The following is a 21104-nucleotide window of genomic DNA, read 5'->3' on the forward strand; positions in this document are numbered from 1 at the left end:
ATCAGTCCTATTTGGCACAAAAAGAAAAAGAATGTCCCCATTCCCCCAATTCTCCTGACACGGTTGGAGCTTGTATGATCATTTCATGGGCTTTTTTCACCTTGTAGACCGGTGACATGTTTGGTGCAATTAATTTGGCCCAAAAATGTGACTTTGGCCAAACTGTGGTAAAAAGTATTTTCATCCACACTCAATAGACAACAGCAAGAAAATACTGTGACAATTTTGAACCTAAAAACCCTCGTAGTAAAAAAGCTTTTAACACGTGACATCGGTTATGCATGAATAATTTTACAGGTGAAGAAATGCAGAACTGCATTGTAACCATGAGAAGGGAGCGATGACACAGCTGGAGCATCTGCTAAATAAACCATAAATAGGCAGATGGAATTCATCAAAAAACTTAGTATGAATATATAAATAAATATAATTCACTTCTATTCAGAGGGAATGTGATCTCAAACTCAAAAAAACACATGGTTCCCAAAAGGAGAGACTTTATCATGCCATTATACAATTATCTAGTGTTATTCTGGTTCTTCTATCACATTCTTTAGTTTAATTCCCTTACACAGTTATGTTGGAGCTTAATCGTCAGCTATTTGCATAACCGGTGTTGGTGAACCAAGCAGATAACTGGACACAGCTGACATTTTTGAGGGGAATCTTGGCCACTTCTTGCTCGTGATTAGTTTTCTGCATTTGGCCAGCGAGCTTGAAGGAAAATAATGAAAAAGAGACAAAAACAGGCCACTGGGTTCTCCCTTTGAAGGGCATTGGATGAACAATGGAGCCTTTATAAGAGCCAGAATACACAAGACATAGACAAGACAGGTTTAATAAAGGCCCAAACTGATGTTTAAACAAAGACACTTGGGAGAAAGATCACAAAAAACGAATGCTGAATGCAGTGGGGGGGTTTTAAAGATTATCTAGCGATCTAATCCATATACTGATGTCTGTTTCCGTCCGGCCATAATGAGGGTTTACAAAGTGAATTCATTCTGTATTTTTTCAGTTTTTTCCGACAGTCCGGAAAGCCTTGAGGAAACATCTGATGTGTTTTGCCTCTATGATAATCGTTGATGTGAAATTATATAACAGCCTCAATGCCGTGTTTTGATTTTCATTGTTTTGGATAATATAAGAAGGGAATATCGTTTTAGCTTCCTTTACAAATAAAGGAAACTTTGGCGTGAAATAAACTAAAAGCGGAGCGGGTACCGTTTTTTGTGCCCGTGTGAGCTTTCGTAATTGGATGGCAACTCACAACACAAAATACACACACAAGTACAAAAAAAAACACACAAGACTCAGTCATATCTGAAAATAAACTCAGTGACCCGCAGACAGGATACTGACTCATTCTTAGTCAAAGTACAGAATGAGAGCAGATACAATGGTGCATTGTCTGCAAGCTTGCGTGTGCGTGATTTTACCACACATGGGTAAAGAGGGCATGTGTGTGCATGTGTCTCGATCCGCCTCTCCTCTTCCTCCTGTTATTCAGCACCGCTCAGGAGATGGCTGCTTCCTGCATGAGCACTTCCCATTTCCCCGGATGTTAATGAACAATGCAAACGCAAACCTCACTCCTGATCTGCTGGTGGAAAGCCGTCAGGTTAAAAGCCGTCAGGTCACTCAGGATCTGGTTCTGGTTCCATTAAAATTTGACTGGCATTTTCTGACCAACGAATTTCAATGGCCTTACAGGCCTTTACGAAGTTGGTCGTTATGCACAATCCCAATTGGCTGCAGCCCGCATGACTATATATTTTCTTTTTATGCAACGATGGCTGCGTAAGTTACACCCTTTTTTTTTCTTCAAAAGCTTAATGACAGTTCTGCTGTTTGACCAAAGCGAGCGATACGTTGCAGCCAGACTTTTGTTTTTGGCAGAAAAGCGATTAGCAAAGATGACGGATTTATTATTAGCAAAGATGATACAATAGACTGGGAAAATGTCAGTGACACATGCCGCTAACATGGTCATCTATCCTGCAAAAGAGCGAAAAAAAAGAAAAAAAAAATATGATGAGCATGATTAGTTTAATTGTTTATGGTTTATAAGGTTAGTTTCCCGACAGAACCCAAACATCCTTGTTTAGTCATTGTTGTAACTACGCTCTCACATCTGTACTTTTAAAATAAACCATTATTAGAAGGATCATGATGGAGGGGAGAGGCAATGCGTTTACGGCAATGCCGCCGTGACACACACAACGCGTACGTTGTTGTTTTCAGCCACAACCACAGATATTGGGGTTAACTCTTTACAATGCATCATTGTTTAATGACTTCATATTATGTATATATATTTATCACAACATTGCTGCTATTATTTTCCCATTACGAGGGTGGGGGTGCGTCACTGTGGAATATCCCGCATCACCAGAAATGCACACGGCTCGTGCTTTATTGCAGTTCTGTTTTTGAACATTTTATGCGAGTGACGTCCGTCACATGGTCACACTGTCTTGATGTTGCAACATTTCGACTGGTTGCAAATCCCTCCACAAATTCCACTCCCATTCAGTCCGTCCCGACAACTCCGCCGGGGAAGAAAGGAAAAATGGTAAAGCGTTCTGCTTTTGCTCAATTATGAGTCACAGGAATTGAAGGAGTTCTTGGAGAGCACCATGTGAGGAGGAGATCTGTGGCATTCGGGAGGGATGGGGAGGATTGCTGCCAGTGGGGGTCCGGCCGTGGCAGCCGGGGGAATACAGGCGCTCGTGTCAAGGTTGTGCTTCACCTCGTAGTCAAAGTAGACTCCACACAGCAGTCATGATATATCGGACTTGGCTTCTATTTTTGGAGTGACGGGCCAGATTGAAGATTTTCTTGGACTTTCTGTGTGAAGCTACAAGGCTCACTGGATTGGTTTTAAAGTGCATTTGTTTGTCACAGAATCATTCATTTTTCGTGCAGAAAAAGTCCATTGTATGGTAAAAAATAAATAAAAAGGACTTGACTACAACCTCTAAAAGTCTAAATGTTTTTGCGGATTATCATTTCAGCCTCAGACAAAAACAGCACAAAGCAGAGCCAGGGAATTATCACTTGTTTAATGAACAAAATGTCCCAAACAAAAGCTCTAGAGAAGTTCCCACTGTCTCAAATAACACATTTTTGAAGATAACTTACTAGGCCTAAAAACGTCATTTGAACTATTTATAGTATTTAAGCCAAAGTTTTATTCTGCTCCTACTATTCATTCCATAAATTATAATGAACTATTAAAAATAATTCCAGACAGGCACAATGAGGCTGGCGGACTGAAAGGGGATTATGGTTGATGCCACTGAATCGAAGTTTCTGGAACACACAACAATTTTGTTTTTAAATCCCAGCAGGAAACAGCTGGCAGCAACATCCCTTAGGTGACTGCTACATTTAAAGTTCAACTAAGGTGTTATTTCATAACACACACCTTATTCCAACAGCAAGGAGTGAACTATTCCCTATCGCGGCCTCCAAGGCGCACTGTTCCCTTGACCCTGTTCCCTTCCTGTGAGGACAACGTGTGAGCTCCCATCATCCCACCAGCATTGTTCACCCTGACTGTTGCCACCTGTGGAGTGTGAGGGATTCTGTCTGTGTGTGTGTGTGTGTGTGTGTGTGTGTGTGTGTGTGTGTGTGAGAGTGTGTGTGTAAAATTAAAAAAACTAGCCAATGGTGGCGTGCTGATGTGGAGCACATGACTGGCACGAAGATAAAGTACATTGCGTCCTCGTTATCTTATTGTATGTACAATTTTTACTCCAGAGACAGAACACACCGGCACTCGGATAAAATGTTGTCTATCCTTCCCACGCTGAATAACTAGCAAAAGGCTTTATAAATAGGTGGTGGAAGATCATTTAGAAGTTGAATTGCTGACTTCGGGTACTGAAAGCGACTGCTAACGCTGGTCTCAGGATTTTTCAAGACTCTTCAATCAATCAATCTGTTAATAAAAGATAACATACATTTTGGGCAAAGCTTTCACTTGTTTGTCTGGTTTGAAGCTGGATCTTTAGCCACTCTCTCCGTGTTAAATATGGCCTGTCTACCACTGTGTTTATCCAAAGCACATCATCTATTGTCAAGTCACACTCGGGATCTTCGAACACTTGCAATGGAAAGATTAAGAAGTGTGAGCGTTTTGTGCCTGTGTGTTCTGTGCACGCGTGTGTCTACATTTATGTAACCGATTCCCAAATCAGCCAAAATACTGCTATGGCAACGGCCGCTGTAAACACCTCCGTTCAAACACAGGCCAGTTGTAGCTAGGAAGCTAGGGGCCTTCTGGATCCTCTCCTGGATTAGGCTTCAGCCGAGGGCTTTGTTGTACCATTGACAGCTTCCAAAGTCCTGGCTGTGTACATGGTGGGGCACCGAGGTGGGTCGGAAGTCCCTCAGTAGCAGGATCGGAGGTTCGATCTCTGTTTATGTAGATGCGTACCCCAAATACTCCAAACTTTGATTGGGTATAAATGGTGAAATAGTCCCGATGGGAAAGGGGGCACGTTGGATTACATTTAGCGTCAAAGCGCTTTGAGTGGTCAGCAGACTAGCAAAGTAAAAGCACATTTACCATCACCACTGCACTTAATAAGTGCAGTGACATCCGGCCATCAGGCCTCATGGAATCCCTGAGCAGCGTTGCCACTTAAAGGTCACTGAGGACATGGGATTACTGGTAGTAACCGCTGCGTTATCCCTTAAATCGGTATGCATGTAACCCTCTGCTGCGCGTAAGGCACCTTTCAGTTATTACATTAGTCACGTTTATGTCATCATCTCCGTTTGAGTCATGCTGAGCCAGGGACCGCCGCATCCCTCATTCGCCTCGTATTACAGGAATATCAGAGTTAATGGATTGAAGCAGCAGGTTCCCACTCTCCTTCACACTCAATAAAAAAAACAATATACAATATACAGCGCGTTAGAAAAAGGAACGCTATCTCAGCCCTTTGAGTTGAGTGTTTTAGGAGCTTAATGGGGCATAGAAAGAATGCAGGTATACAGAGTTATTTGGCCATGTGAGAGCTTCCCTGGCAAAGAAGAATTTGTGTGGGAGGTTTTGAACTCTCATGTCCCGAGTTAGTAAGTTTGCTGAAACCAACAGATTTAATTTCCGGATGAAAATAGCCCCCATTTGAGCACTTTGCATTTAAAAAGCCTTTTAATTAAACTCTAGATAGTGGAATCAACTATTCAACTATCCTATGTATAGGCCCTCGTTATATGCAAACATCAAATCTGATCATTATAGTACATAAATAATGTATATTATAGTTTAACTTCATCATGACCTTTGGCGGTGAAGGAAGAAATGTAATAAGCAGAGATGCAGCACGGCCAGCTATTTCCAAACCGAGCAAATGTGATGTTCGCGTCTCAGTGTGTCAGAAGATACATCTCTGCAAATGTGCCTGTTCAGCAAAAAGGACGCTAACCAAAAAAGAAAAAAAACGTATCTGCGCCAACGTGATCAGTGACCTATTGCCATTTCCACAGCCAAGGAGAATATTATAAGATAACTAAATTATTTAACGGATTATATTAGAAGAATCTGGAGCACTCTGTGTGGTGGTGGATGCTACTATGTCAGTGTTCAGGCTAAGCTGCTCTGTCCTGGTATTCATTTGTAACTCCAACCATCCCTCATTCCAAGTAGGTCATCATCCTCAAAGCCTCCTGTCTTGAAAAAGTGGAAGAATAAATCCTAAATCCCATGTATTGTTTGTAGTAAGCATCCCAACAACGCTAGGTTAGAGCATGGACGATGTAATCACAATTTTAGTAATTATCCTGCTAAAATGCCAGAGCTTTACACACAAGAATAACTCTCTAATCATTCTCCCTAATTTCCTTGTCTTTTTGATCAGAGAAATTTAAGTTTTCCCGCTACAGTTGATCAAATCAACGGACGGCCGTCGACAGACACTAAAAAACGGCGTTGTCGGTGAGAAATGAGAAGCCTGCTGTTTGTACTTAAATCAAACTGCAAAACAACAGCATGTGCACTGTGCAACATCCATAAGCCCAACAAGCATAGCAACAGTAACTAAGGAGGGCAAATTTTACCACAGGATCAATCTATTTAATTTTATTCACACTATCTATATAATGCAGCGTGTGCTTGTGCGTGGGGATTTAAAGGTGCATTCACTTCCTGTATCTTAATGTTTGGGGACTGTTTAAGCCGAGATTGTAAATAACTTAAATTGAGAGGGTTGAGGGGGATAACAGGAAGATAATTCTAGAGGACTATTTGGTTGTGTATGGCTGTGTAATGTATCTAGTTATACAAACAAACGGATGCACAAACAGACAGACATACAAATACGTATGGAGAGGTAAACATGGTCATTTTATTGTGAACTGTGACGGAAAACACCACAAACAGTTCCTTTGCATTTTTGTCAGAATATCCTTGGGTGGACTGGAACCTGTGTTGACTGTCCTGGAAGCTGGTTCAGTTTGCTCAGTAAATATTTACATGTTACCCATTTAGTATTTCACTGGACATACTCAGCCTGGCTGCATCTCTCATGGATTTGAACCCTGGAGACCCCTTGTCCCTTCGAGACAGTAGAACATTCACTTAGAAACAAGGCCAAAGGATACACGCTGATTGTGTACATTGTGTACACATCATAAATCGAGCAGAACAGCACTTGAGGCCCAAAGCAATTCACTTTAAATTGTTTCCACAATGCATTCACTAAAAAACTAAGTATGTGTGGTGCAATTTTCATATTTCAAATGACTCCTTGAGGTGAGGTTAGGCAGATGATGTCTTGGACGACCGATGGGAGTCTAGACGTGAAGCTCAGCTACTCGAGGATAACTTGATAGTACTCAAACATTTTTCTACGTAGGCCTAAAATAGCAAGCTGTTTATCCAACTTCTCCAGGAAAGAGGTGGGACAGTACTCCAAAGGTCTGATACGGACATGTTGTTCTGAACTCATTTTTGTGTACTTCACCCTATGTGTAATATGCTGTTCTAAGGGATATCTTAATAAGGTCAAATAAATATTATTATTTTGCCAGATGTCAAACAACTGAATTCTTGTTACTTTGCTCCATGTTAGGGAATCGGTTTTGATATTTTGGATGTAACTTTGAGGACAACGGATGCTGGGTTTCTCAGGAGATCATTTTCACTTTTTTTTCACTCTTCTTTTAAACCAGGCAAAAGCAGCAATATTTAATTTACTTTAAAACATTAATTAAAACGTGCAGTAGCCCTACAGCTTTAATCAGAAATAATATACGGGCTATTGTGTGCAGTGCATTGAATGGAAATTGCTCTTCAGTGCTGAATTCTGAATGTTACTCAAGCAATCTTGACCAACTTCATCTCCCTGTTGCCACTTTCAAACGTGAAAACTTTAACCAGCTAGAGTTTTACACATTTCACATCTAGATCGTATCGTAAGGAAAGAAGCAGATGTTCCACGCGTTCCACAGTTAAAAAACACCTTACCTCAAGAACCGTAAGACAGCGCTGCGGTAACGTTGGTCACAAGGCTGTTTTTTTTTACAACCATTCGGATTGATCCCGCAGGTGTCAATTCCATTTGTGTGTGTGTGTGTGTGCGTGTGTGTGCGTGCGTGCGTGCGTAAGCACTGGCAGCCATATCCGTTAACACACCTGTTTTCAAGTACGTATACATTCTAATCTATTTCCATATCATGCACCCCAGCTCTGTGTTTGTCCCACGCTTGTGAGCGTTACTTGTTGGGTTTTCTCAAATTTGACAAACAAAAAAACGTTTCCCGTCCAAACTGCTGACTTTGTCTGTTATATGAGGCTAAATATTCATGTTGTGTGAAAGGACAAATCTTAAGACCAAATGTTAAACAAATATGAAAGATATAGTCTTGAACAACGCAGGTATTTTGGGTTAAGGAAACACTTTACACCTTTATTTTCAACAGTAACAAATGAACCACATTTGGCATTTCCATTACAGGAATCACACAGTTTGTTTTCAGCGATCGAGGTGACATTATTCCTCGAGTCCTGCTCTCTGTCCGTCTCTGGCTCTTCTTGCATTGAATATACTAGAGACACTAAAGACATCAAGTGAGAGGAGAAGGTGCAGAGCGGAAGAAAAACGGGACCAGAGTAAACACTGCCTAGCAAGAAAAAAAACAGTTTAAGAGTAGGGGGGGGGGGGGGGGGGGGGGGGTACTGTGCTCAGACCCTCTGCTTTCTCTCTCTCAGTCAAATCAGGGACTCATTTATTATTTATAAATTCAACACAATCCAAAAAGAGTTGAAAATAGTTAAACGTGTCCTCGCTGTTTGGCCTGCATTAAAGCATTTTTTCTAAGTCTTGCTTATTGTTCATTTCAATAAATGTCGACATGATGACTGAATAAAATCCATAGTGATGATAATTGTACCATAATTTCAACAATACAAAGAGCCAGAGCCACAAAGTTTTAAGAGCTTCTTGTATGAACTAAATATTAGCAAATTCATACACTTTGAAGATGTGTTTGTACACACACTCACACACTCTGTTTCTGCACCTGGATGTTTCTGCACAAGATTTACGAATGAGGAGGTGGGAAGGGGGGGGGTGACAAATCACTTTGGATAACGGTGGAAAAAGAGTCTCCGACGCCAAAAGGTAGTAAAAGTCCCCTCGAATCTGCCAAGACCAACAGGCTCCAGGTCTGCCTACTGCATTCCTCCTCTGCACGGCTCACACACTGCCATTTAAGGCTACCGTGTGCGCTGACAGAGCCGTGGAAGGAGGGACGGATGAAACCATGACAGAGTGAGCACTCGATCACACGTGTCGTTTGTGTGTCAGTAGCTCTATGGGCGTAGTAGGTGGAGCTCTGGTACCCTTTTCTATTTCCTCCTTTTTGTGAGGCCCATCACCAAATGCATACTGCTGTGACGGGCGTGCAGTTCAAGCTACGGTACAGGTTGGCGTTCCAGTCACAGCACAATAACACTTGACAGATTGTAAGAAAACAACATTAAACGCTGGTTTGATTCTTCAACCATGATGCCTTGCTCAGCCTCGGCCAGAGTGAAGTGAGAAAAGAGCTCGCTTGGGTGGGGACCAAGCCCCCTCTGTTGGACAACTAGAACAACTACTACCTGCTCTGGAATGAACGGCTCAGTCAAAGTCACCCAGAAAACATATACAAGGACTATTTCCTCTTTTATATGAGACTCTTAGTGATAAGTGCACGGAAGCTTCTTGTACCTGATGACAAGAATCCGTCTCTGAAGCTCTCTTCAAATAAAACTCTCTACTTTCAGACTGCACACTCAGCCAACAAGTACTTTACAGCATAAGCTGTATGTAAAGTCATCAATCATGTATGTGTGTACTTTGACTACACACATACATGATTGATGTATTGATGTAGGCGTAAATATACTTATGCTTCCTTGTGAAGAGAAAGCAGGGATGGTTGATTACTAGCTGGTGTGTTCAGTCGTTAGTGTCTTTGTTTTGTTTTTCGTGTCATGTTTTGGGATGTTTTTTATGTCCTCTAAGTGAGAAGTGCATGAATTGTGCAGTGCAGCGGGAGCTTTTGTTTGAAAGCTTTATATAAAAGCAATTGAGGCTCAGTGCCTTTTCTTGTGCAGTTAATATTACTTATATTGTAAATTCATAGACTGTCCTGTATACAACCTTAGTTAAAACACACTGGCCGTTGTCTTTTCCATTAGATTCACGCGGACTTCAGTGACTCGTAGGATTCTTGTGTACTTGCTCTCTTTTACCACTCGATGTCACCCTTCTTACAGAGCTCAGCTGTCGGATCAGGCCCGCTGACGCATTGGCGATGAGACACAAAAGTCTGTATTATACATTTTTCTTTAAATGTAAGATTGACTGTAAATACAATGAGCTCTGTCTCGGATCGAATCCTACCTTTGGCGTGTGTGTGTTTTTTTTTTCTTTCTCATTCATGCCCGACTCATGTTGTTATTTCAGTGTTCACTGCTTACCTTCCTCCCAGAGAACAGCATACACAGCTGATGCATGGAGCCTCCGTTCTTGGTCAGCTCTTTCTTCAGGGTCTTAGGGGACGGCAGCGTCCAGCCGCCCTTGTGGTGCCCGCCCCCGGCCTCCAGGCAGTTGATGGCGTTGTCGGAGGTGAAGCATGGCGAGCGGGGGTCTTGCAGGAGGCTCCCTTCGCTGTGTGTGCGCCGGCGGAGGGAATTCTGCACACTGAGGCCGCCCCCTCCGTGCTTCTCGCAGGTGGCCCCCTCCACCATGCTGCGCCGCTTGCTGTCGCTGCGCTGCAGGTAGGCGTCGTCGCTGTCGTCCTCCTCGTCCTCCTCCTCCTCTTCGGACTCCTCGTCTTCGTCCTCCTCTTCGTCGTACTCTTCTTCGTCGGTGTTGGGCGAGGAGAGGGCGTCGGCACTGAAGGAGCGATCGAGGCGCAGCTCGGGGATGACGAATGAGGAGGAGGAGGAGGAGGAGGGGGGGGCGTTGGTGTCCAGCGGCTCCGAGGCGTTGTCCTCATCCGCGTTCGACACCGCCAGGTTGAGGTTGGCCTCCTCTTTGTGCCTCGCTCGCTCCTCATCACCCCCTTCTTCTTCTTCTTTGTCATCCCCCTCGCTACCAGCACTCTTCCTGCTGGCCCCATCGTCCTCCTCTTCCCCTCTCCGGTACTCCAAAGTACTCGCCTCTTTCCACATCTCCATCTCGTTGCCCTCCATGCTCCTCCAATCCTCGCCCTCTGTGGAAGGAGGTGGCGTGGGAGGCACCTTGTGTCGCTCCTCGGATCCCAGCAGACCCCCGAGGGGCATGTAGATGTCGTCCAGAGGGGTGAGAGGATCCGAGGGGTGAGGGCTGCCCAGGGTTAGGGGCTCCGAGGGACTGGAGGGGTACAGGCTGCTGTCCTCACCTTCTGAGCTGCGGGGGGGCAGGTGGAGGCACACGCCGCCACGGTCTCCGCCGACTCCGCCCAGTTCACAGGAAGGGTCTTCCACGTTGGGCTCCAACATCTAGCGAAGGGAACAGAGGCAGGAAGAGAGCAACCGGTTAAAACCTTTGGGACTATTGACGCACGGCATGTACGTAAATCGAACAAGTTTAACGCGGCATGATTGAGATTCACTGTGCTGCCACGAGAAAATCCAGTTATCACAACTATTTCATTAGCAGTCATTGAATTTGGTTTTTGAAATAACCCCCGTCATCGAGCCAGGAGCAGAGCAGATGACGTTTATGTCTGTGCAGAAGGTCACAGTGTAAATTGATGGCATGGAGTCTTTCCCGACTGGAAGTTCGACAAGCATGGCATCAGACACCAGGTTGTGGTTGTGTGGCCCCCTCCACTCCCCCCACCTCCCTCCAGGCCATTAAAACAAGCTGTATCTCGTTTTTTTTCTCATAAGACTGACAACAGACTGAACCGCTAGAAACCACATTGCATCAGGGCCAGTGAGTTCAACTTGTTTCAAAGGGGTGTTGTGTTGGCGGTTCCATTATCACGCCGGAGCCGATTCTGTCCAACAAACACGGCTCAACGGAGACACAAGAAATACTCTTGAAGAAATTGATGAGATTACTGCTACAATGTCCGAGTCACCCATCTGTTCACCAATCTGCTGTCACTTAAACAAACCGACGATTCATATTCATCCCGAACGACCAAACAAGCCCTCCACTGCCATCATTCCCTTCAGGAGGCTAAACACGATATCGCACGTCAGACGCAAATGTGCACGTGTGGCGAAACACAGCACGCCGATCCTCAGTCTCTCCGCTTTTAGCGTTAATTTCCTCCCAAAATGTTTTAAATTCCGCTTTAACCTATCGGCGCACGCACAGCCCTCAGTGGGTGGATCATTAAAAATGCATTCTGAGTGGGCTGAAATTGTTCAAACCTACAGAATTGTATTTCAAGTTGGACTAAAAATCGCCAAGTTGCTGAATGTGAAAGCCTGGATTGTGGAACTGTTTATAAAGTTATGCACCAAACTTTTCCATTTAATCTAATTTTGCTGGCAACTGTTTTATTTTCAAAAATAACACAAGCTTGATTACTACTTACACGTTTTTAGTATACAGTGGCATTAGTGGATGATAATATATATGTCCCCAAGCACATGGGTTCAAGAGGCTTTGAATTAAAATACACAAAGTCATCTATAACCTTATGACCATGTTGCAGACGCTCTACTCTAGTAAACATGGATCAAATGACAACATGAAGAAACCATATGAATAAATATTGATATGATGCATTGATTCAAACAAACAGGTCCAATGTGAGTGGGTTAGAGGTTATAAAAAGACAAACAAAAACAAAAGAAACCCTGCATGAAAATCAGACAATCCCATTTAATACGTGTGGAGACTACAAGGTTTTACATTTTCAAATAAAATAATCATTTGACAGTTCAATCAAAGACCACAACTAGAATAAGTGGCCTTGATGGTGTTATCTTGAGAAGAACGTGTTCAAACGGTAAAGTTGCTGTATTCAATCAAACCCGAGCCACAAGTCGTCACACACTAAGGATTGAACACTTTTTGATGCACTGGGTAGAACGGCGTCCTTCAATCAGTCTGCACGGTTTGTGTAGAAACACATCTCACTGGAAAGATGACCAAAGACAGACTAATCTAACTAACTAATAATTAGGAGCAATGGGTAAAATAGATGGCAAAGATAAGTAGAGATCAAAGATTAAATGGGTTTGATGTGTCATTTTTGTGAAATAGAGCAAAGAGGTGATGACTGCTTTATTATTTTCACTGAACAGAAAGAGAATCTTGAGCTCACTCTGTACGCAGCATTAAATGGGACGCAAACAGTTTGAGTTGGGGGAATGTTTCGTTATCATTTGTTTATAATGTGGACATGAACATAGAAATCTGACTTGAATTTTGAACACTTATATGAACCATGAAAATAAACTGCTGTAAACTAAATCGTCTGAATCTTCAAAATCTTGTATCTTATTACTAGCTATGCTCATGAGTGTATTTATAATATCCTCAGCTAATAAGTCCTCAGCTCTGTTAACAAAGGCAATTCTATCTTCTTCAAGTCTGAAGTCAGTGTGGTGAAGGGCCTCATTGTGCTGGTCAAGTTAACCCATGATGACGACCTGCAGTCACAAGACGCTCCGCTCTAATTGGAGATAATGCAACCTCCTCTCAGACAGTGAAATTGAACAAGCTGTTTGTGTACTTGTGTAGCTCACATCAAGTCTCGCGGATACCGTGTTCCCGATTAAACTTTTCTCCAACCCTTTGAATTTATGAAGTCTGCAAATGACTTGAGTCAGGCGGACTTGCAGTAGGATCAACCTACAGAAGGCTTGATATTCTCTTTACATGGGCGGTGGAGCGCCTCAAGGTTCTGATCTGAGCCCAGTTATTTTTAATGTACACACAATGAAACTATCTGCAAATCTGGCCATTAAAAAAACACTTATTATATTGACCAACCCAATCAAATACATGCAAACTGATTTTCGGGGTCATAGTGGGAAAATCTCTCCGTCTATTAAACTTTTTGTCTTTGAGAAACACTTTTAGGGTTATTCAGAACATCTTTCCAGTGCTGCTACTGTGATGTCCTCTGAGACTCTGGGCTATAAATATTTATTTGACTTGTTTTGATGTTCAAGGAAACATACAACTGCCCCAAGGTGATCCAGACCTCTCATTTTCTCTTCTAACCCCCTCTTAACCCGCCTGTGATCCTATCTAAATGGTTCATAGTGTTACAACCGAGACATCAGGGCTTCTTACTGATGCACTGAGTGCATGAGGGGTCCGTATACGATGAAAGGAGGAAGGTGGAAGTACAGCCTCAGCATTTTATCCCTTTTTGCCCTTCCTTTCTTCATCTTAATTTGTCCATTAAGATCAGGCTGGCCAGAAAAATTATGATTTTAGATGTTTTATGACACTATGAAAAATATGTGATAGACAATTATTCTTTATATCTGGATTACGTTTATGTGCGCACAAACCGTTTTTCTTTTTTCACATTTCTTGCTGATCTTCATCTCTCTTTCCCTGTCCTACATACGTAAAACCGTGGCTGTTGAATTTATGGCTTGAGACACAATGGAGCCACCTGTCCTGTCAGATACATTTATTTCTCCTTACACTCTGTACAGTCGACGCGTGCACACAGAAACCCAAACACACAACTCAAGCCGCTTCAAATAGACCCCCCCGTCTTTCAAGCCTGTCCTCATGTTTAATCTGGAGATGTGAAAACAACGGACATCACCAGGCTTCCTCTTTAAGACATTTTCCCCATTATTACCATTACATCATCACCAGCACTTTTAAAGCCTGGATGAATGAGTATATTCAAGCTAATGGGTAAAATGCTGAGGCTTATATGCGTGTTTACATGCTAGTACGACACATATACATATGCAATATACAAACATATTTAAATACGGCTCAAGATCAGCAATGATTCAGCCCTAATACAGTCTCTTGCACCACCTGAATTAAGCAAGAAAACCAAACCAGCGCTAAAATGGGGAGTGGGATGTTTGGTTTATGATTGAATAGAGAAAAGGTGAATAATGTGAAAAACTCATGAGTGTGTGAATGTGTAAATCGAAAGGCTTCTAAAATCCTCATCATAATTTAGGAGCAAATAGTTCTGCCTATATTCATATATGTTTTTGTTCATTCCATCTCATCTCATTGTCAACCGCTTATCTGGGGTCGGGTCTGTTAAGTAAATATGTTGCTTGGATATATAATCAGTCCAGAATAGAAGATACGAAACAAATCGCCTTCTGGGAGGGGAAGTTATGGCTTGAATGACAAGTTTGGGCATAATGATGCAGCTGCAACCCAAGCTGGGTGAAATTGACTTGGGAGTAAATAAAAGACCAGCATGAATGATTCAAAGCAGGTAAGAAGTCCTACTTTAATTTTGAATCACCTGCCAGGAGAGTAACACAAGGTAATGCATAAAGTCTACCAGACAGTTAGCGCACGACTCCAACCTGTCAAACTGCAGCATGAGAAGCTGACACGAATACAGTGAATGTCAGATATAAATAGATAAAGATAATATATATATATATATATATATATATATATATATATATATATATATAATGCTGTTTTATTATTTTAGTGATATATAGGTCATTTGAGGATCAAAAAGGTTTTTGGGCTGGCGGTCCAGTACTTTCCTCTCTCAGTTAAAACCGTGTTGCTTTTAGTCCAGATTATAACTTTAACATTGTCGTATTTGTGTAGCGCACCGTGCTTTGATTGGTCTGTAGCTGGTGCCGTTGTACATAATGTATCTCACACATAACCTGCTCTGCAGCTGGTTAGGCTGCGTCAAGAAGTGGACCAATGTCGTTAGAGTGAAAACCCAGGGTTTAACCTGCTTCCTCGCTAACCCACAAATCCTGCTTCCTAGTAAAAGGTTTCACAATAATCTAATAAATAAATAATCAATTACACACCTAACACGGTGCCTGCCAGGCAACATTTCAAACAGACACTACCGAGAATAATGAACAAATTGTGCAAAAAATGAGTTTTCAAACACACATTTGTTTGTGACAGAAAAAAAGATTGGATTCAGTTGAACGAGAAGATGTGATTTAATGCCTCGTTGACCAGCTAACTGCATGCGTTTGTTAAATTAAAGTTATGCTTCATCATTTCAGAGATTATGCCAGTTAATTATGTTAAAGCCCAGAAGGCAAACATAGTGGCTAGAGTCACATTTTTCCGCTATACAGTATTTGCAAGTCCAGGTGAAATTCCCGTACAGTAATTTTACACATTTAATGACATCCTTTAAGTGCAAAAGTCCAGTGGCCTTTGTCATACCCCTTCTTTTCTCTTTTTGTTTCAGATGTCTACTGTCTCTGTAACACAAATGCAAAATGCCCAATTTTGTAATGGCATTCATTATCTCTGGAGGAGGAATCATACTCATGATGAATCACTGAGGGGATTACATGACTTGGAAACTAGCGCCACCAGCAATTTAATGTTTGGGCTTCAGAGGGGTTCAAAGATTACATCACACAAAAATCACAAAAATGTTTAATAGGATCATTTTGTGGGTTTTGCAGCTTAGTTACAAAAAATAAAACTATTTAATGTCAAAGGTTATGTGGACACTGACTCGTTTGAGCACAGGCATATGCCACATATGCACGGATGTTAAATACTTATTTATGCTTATTAGTTTTTGGAGTCAAATGGACCTGGAAGGAAGCTACCCTCAACCCTATTTCCTGCCTTCACCGAGATATACTGTGCATCATATGAAGAAATGAATTCACACCTACCAGTGACACCTACCAAATGACATGATTCATATTTGGTGTAACCGTGTCACCAGGGGGGTGGGGGGGTGGGGGGGGCAGGTGTGATCAGTGGATACCCTGAAATCCTTTATACCAAAAAAAATCTAATTTAAGAAAAGAAAATAATGACAACGACGACCTTCATTTGCCAAAAAAAATACTCTTATTCTGAAGGTCTAAAATTGTGACGGTCGCCATATTCTCATATGGCTGAAGCAATAGGAAACACACAGTTGTGGACAGTCACCCAGGAACAATTATGTGAACTCTGTCCCACGGTTGCCATGGCAATATGAGACCCATTCCAAGGGAGCAGCTGTGCTGTGCGTTCTCCAAAAGCGAGAGATTTACCTATGAACTCTGTCATCGTCGCTGCTCTCCACCCCCTCCGGCTTCTCATCTTCATGGCGCCATCGTTCATCTTTATCCCTTTCCTTCCTTTCCTCCTCCTCGCTCGCTTTTCTGTTTAATTTCCTGCCTCCTGGTTTATTTTAAGTAATATGTTGCATTAAAGATTAGTTATTGATTGAGTGATTGATTGTACTCCCCCCCCCCCCCCCGCCCCGTTACTTTACTCAGTGCAATACTAATCGTTTCCACAATTACACTTGCCGTGTCCACTTCCAAACTAAATACATCAACTCAATTAGCACTACTGTTACAAGCAAGCAGAAACTGCATTCTTCACAGAAAACCAAAGCACTAATCCAGTATACAAATACCCCAAGGCACATTCGCACATTTAAAAATAAAATTACTTATTATGCAGAAGACTATCTATATTATGTGATATTATATTGTTGGACTGTTATTATTCATATATGTCAAACATGCAGGTAGTATTTTATATGTATGTTATCTTATTTTGAAGGGAAGTAGTACTCATATGTAATGTAATGTCTTCTGAATGGTCCAATATGTATATTTACAGAAAACCAAATACTTAATATTAAATAGTATCACTTTTACATAAGGTATTTTTTAGATAAAAGTTAGATTTACACCTGACGTAGATTAACCAGTTTTTTAGAAGAGCAGCACTGCATTTTTATGAAATGAGTGGAACAATCAGGGTGTATTTCTGAGTGTATTTGCCTAAGTCAAGCCATTTGCTCCATCCCACGTCACACGTTGTTACATAAACACAAGTCACATGGTTCATTTCTACCTCCCAGCAAGCACAGGCCATTTATCACGAAAGACGCATGTGTCCTATCTCATTTGGAAGAGGCGTATATGTAGGTTTTGTCATGCAGTATCTGAGATGTTAATCATCCTGATGTTTGCTGCTTCTGTGAAAAGTGTGTGTAGGACTGACACAAAGGCCGGCTTTGAGATTATCGGTCTGTGTGCGTCCGGCCAATGTCCAGGCCAACCAAATATATATCAAGCGTGTTTTTACATGCACCTTCCAGAACAATCTGCGGTCAGAAAAAACTTAAGAGACATTATTGTTGGTGTAATAGCATTTACTCGTTAAGGGACCAGACCATATAGATGATCCATCTCTGAATGACCTCATTACATGCGCCGCAATGCCCTCGATTTCACTAAGAGGCGAGCGATGAGGCGGGTAATAGTCGTTTATCTGTCAGACCTCTTCATTGTGATCGGGCCAAGAGGTAAGGAGAAAGAAAAATGAAAATTGAAAGGAGGGCGAGGGAACAAGTGAAAAAAAGGTCTGGTGATCAAAGGAAACCCCCCCCCTCCCAAAAAAAGGACAAGCGGACATAAAAGTGGGCTAAATCTTTTTAACTGAACCAAGACTACGGCTTCAGAGTAATACAAATGCTTTAGGCCACAAAGTAAACTACTGGAATCGCTATCCTCATAAAACGTAAGTACATATGTGCTCAATAATACTGCGAATTCACCTCGAACTGAAAGCTGATGACGTAGTTTTGTACATACGAGTGTTCAAGTCTTAAACATCACGCTGCAATCTCATTTACAGAGCAACACGGGTGCACGGACAGTCCTCGGCAAACTTTCCAGGAAACCAGATTGATTCTCTCCCAGTAAAGCAGACACAGGCCATCACGGCGGGACCGGGGAGAGACGAGGGACGAGGTCGCCGTTTCCTGGGGTGTGCGTGAGAGACGCATGCGAAGACGCAAAGGCAGTATTGATGGACGCTGAGGGTTCGGAGGGGAAATGTCATTTACGTAACGTGCCCTGTGACGCCAGGCTGCCGAAGACAATGTGAGCAGTGAAAACGACTGGAGACCCAAAGACCTTTGTGGAAAGAGCAGAGAGAGACGTGTGTACGTGTGCGTGAGAGGACGGGCTTTTGATTCCTTTTGTTTCCTAATTGTTTTTGTCACAAGCGCTTAAGATGACATTGTTTTTTTTTCCACAGGTCATGAAATAAACAAAAAGTCTCATCTGTTCAAGCTGGGGTTTGCTAGCGGTGTAACACCAGCTGATAAATCACATTTAGCCTTCTGTGTGTGTGTGTGTGTGTGTGTGTGTGTGTGTGTGTGTGTGTGTGTGTGTGTGATAGACACTCAGCTATTGATCAAGGAGAGCAGTAAGATTGAGGTTGAGGGGGAAAATGTTAGACATTTATTACTTTAAAAAAATCTTAAACTTCTTTTCCCCACCTTCATTTAAACAATAGCTCACAGTTGCTTAAACTGTATTATTGATCATCTCCCCATTTATAACATGCAGAGACATGAAGTGCACACCCCCATTCTCTCTCTCTCCTTCCAAGAAGATAAAAACTCAACAATTCCTCTCATGAGGAATAGAGAAAAGCAATTTTCCCCCGTGTGCTTCCTGTTGTTCTCTCTCTTGCACTCTCTATCACATTTAGCTCTCGGTCTATTTTAATGGCTATCTCCCTATGCGCTCGGCTCTCTCAGTCTCCCTGTTTCTCACCCTACGACTCCCCAGCCATGCGGAGGGCTGCATGATGCCACTGGCACGCGGCCAGAGACGAAACCAGTGGAATAGAATTGCCAAATGGAGGTTGTAAACAATCTGTTTGGAGAATGCTGTCCAGGACTCTTGTTTACTAAGAGGGAGGAGATATTACAGGGCTAATTATGTTAAAGCGGAGCTATTAAAGCTATATGCGAGGAAAGGAAATAAGTGAATGGAGAGGTAGAGGGAGGATAAAACAAAGACAGGCACCAAACTCCTCATATGAGCATAGAGATGCCCTGTGATAAATGCGCTTTTATTGCTTTTTTCTATCTTTCCTCCCATCTCTCCGTCTCGTTTTTCTCTCCCTACGTCTCAACCACTCCCTGTCCTCCAGCAGCACAATATACCAGTAACTCCCACCGAGCACATGGATACTCTTAACAACCTGTTTTACCCAAAGACATGAGAAAAGCACTATAAAACCACATAACATAACATTTAGTCCAAAGACGATTAACAAAGTGATGGTACGCAAACCCTACCTGGCAATAGGAAGCCGATCCAGGTTACAATCCCCCAAAGGCAGACACGAGCACTCCACAGATCCCCATTAAAGTGGCCTACTTCCTCTGTCAAACTGTTAGTGAGTGTTTGTGGCTGGATAGCCGGGCTGGTATGGGTGATTCTGTGAGTGTGGGCTAGGCCAACTGAACTGTGCACACACACACACAGAGAGAGAGACAGAGAGAGAGAGAGAGAGAGAGGAGGGGGGAGAGACCAACAGGCTAAGGAGGTAGACTCCCATGCTGCACAAACGAGTGGGAAGGAAAGAGGGAGAGGAAAGGAGGAGATAGCGATAATGATAAGAGACACATGAGCAGCGCGAGCCCAGAGGGGAAGACGTGCGTATGTCCGTCGAACATAATCACTGGTCTCCGTGATTGAAGATGCGTGTGTGTGTGTCTGTAAATATTGTCTGACATCTGCATCCATTTGCGTCCCTGCACAGCCTCCCTCAAGACGTTAAGGCAGAAAAGCCCACAGTGGACACATGTCCATTGTAAACAAACACACACACGCAAACACGCTAACGAACACGTGTATTGGGTTTTAACACACGCCCAGTGCTCCGACACACACACACACACACACACACACACAAAATGCGGCTGTGAAGTCATCGGTTTAAACAAATGAAGCAGAAACCATCCAACATTAAATGAATATAAAAAAAAGGAAACCTTTTAGCATATTGTTTGAATGGAATCTATTGAGTTTCGTAGATAAACAAACGACCTGTAACTGAGTGATTATTTTAACAACGTGTCTCTCTCTCCCTCTGCTATTCTTTAACCTTTTTCTCAGCACTCTCAAAGCCTGTGAATGCTAGATCAGGGACGGTTTCTTTTTTTTTTCTCTCCTCAAAGTGTGACAAGGAACAGTTGACAATGAAAGGCAGGAGACACACACAGCTGCTGCCTCTGTACACGGGTCAACGGCTGTCCGCCACTAACGATACCCTTCAAGGGGTAGATGTCCAACACAAAACAGCATGGGGTCGTTTAACGCAGGTAACAGCTCTGCCAATTACTGCAAAGAAGAAAAAAAGAGAGGTGAACGCAGATGTCTTGGCGGCAATTACACCGATACGGATTCAACTTGAGCGGTTGTGGAGCTTCTCCAATTATTCAATTGCATGCGTGAAGAGACACTGAAGTAAAAAATAAGGCCTCCAGGTCTTCTTAGTTTCCTGCCGATGGAGCGACATGAACCCCGGTTCACTGAGGGATCAACCACACCAGCGAAGTATTTCTCCCGAACTTATGTCCGATTTATTTTTTTCTACCGATACTATACAAATCTCATTCAGAAAACGGGAGCAGGGAGAAAACGTCCACGCTCATCTGAAGCAGGAATACAG

General features: G+C 42.6%; 1 protein-coding gene across 2 annotated transcripts in view; it reads right to left on the reverse strand.

Annotated features, from left to right (window-relative positions):
- Window positions 1-7894: 7894 nt before the first annotated feature.
- LOC120831451 (regulator of G-protein signaling 3) overlaps window positions 7895-21104 on the reverse strand; it is a 76229-nt gene continuing 63019 nt past the window's right edge. For both annotated transcript variants that reach the window (XM_078087737.1, XM_078087738.1), the window contains one exon: window positions 7895-10987. In XM_078087737.1, coding sequence (XP_077943863.1) covers window positions 9965-10987 — 1023 coding nt within the window. In that variant the 3' untranslated portion in view covers window positions 7895-9964. The remainder of the gene's footprint in view (window positions 10988-21104) is intronic.

Source organism: Gasterosteus aculeatus, chromosome 14 (genome assembly GCF_964276395.1).
Source record: "Gasterosteus aculeatus chromosome 14, fGasAcu3.hap1.1, whole genome shotgun sequence".
NCBI lineage: Eukaryota > Metazoa > Chordata > Actinopteri > Perciformes > Gasterosteidae > Gasterosteus > Gasterosteus aculeatus.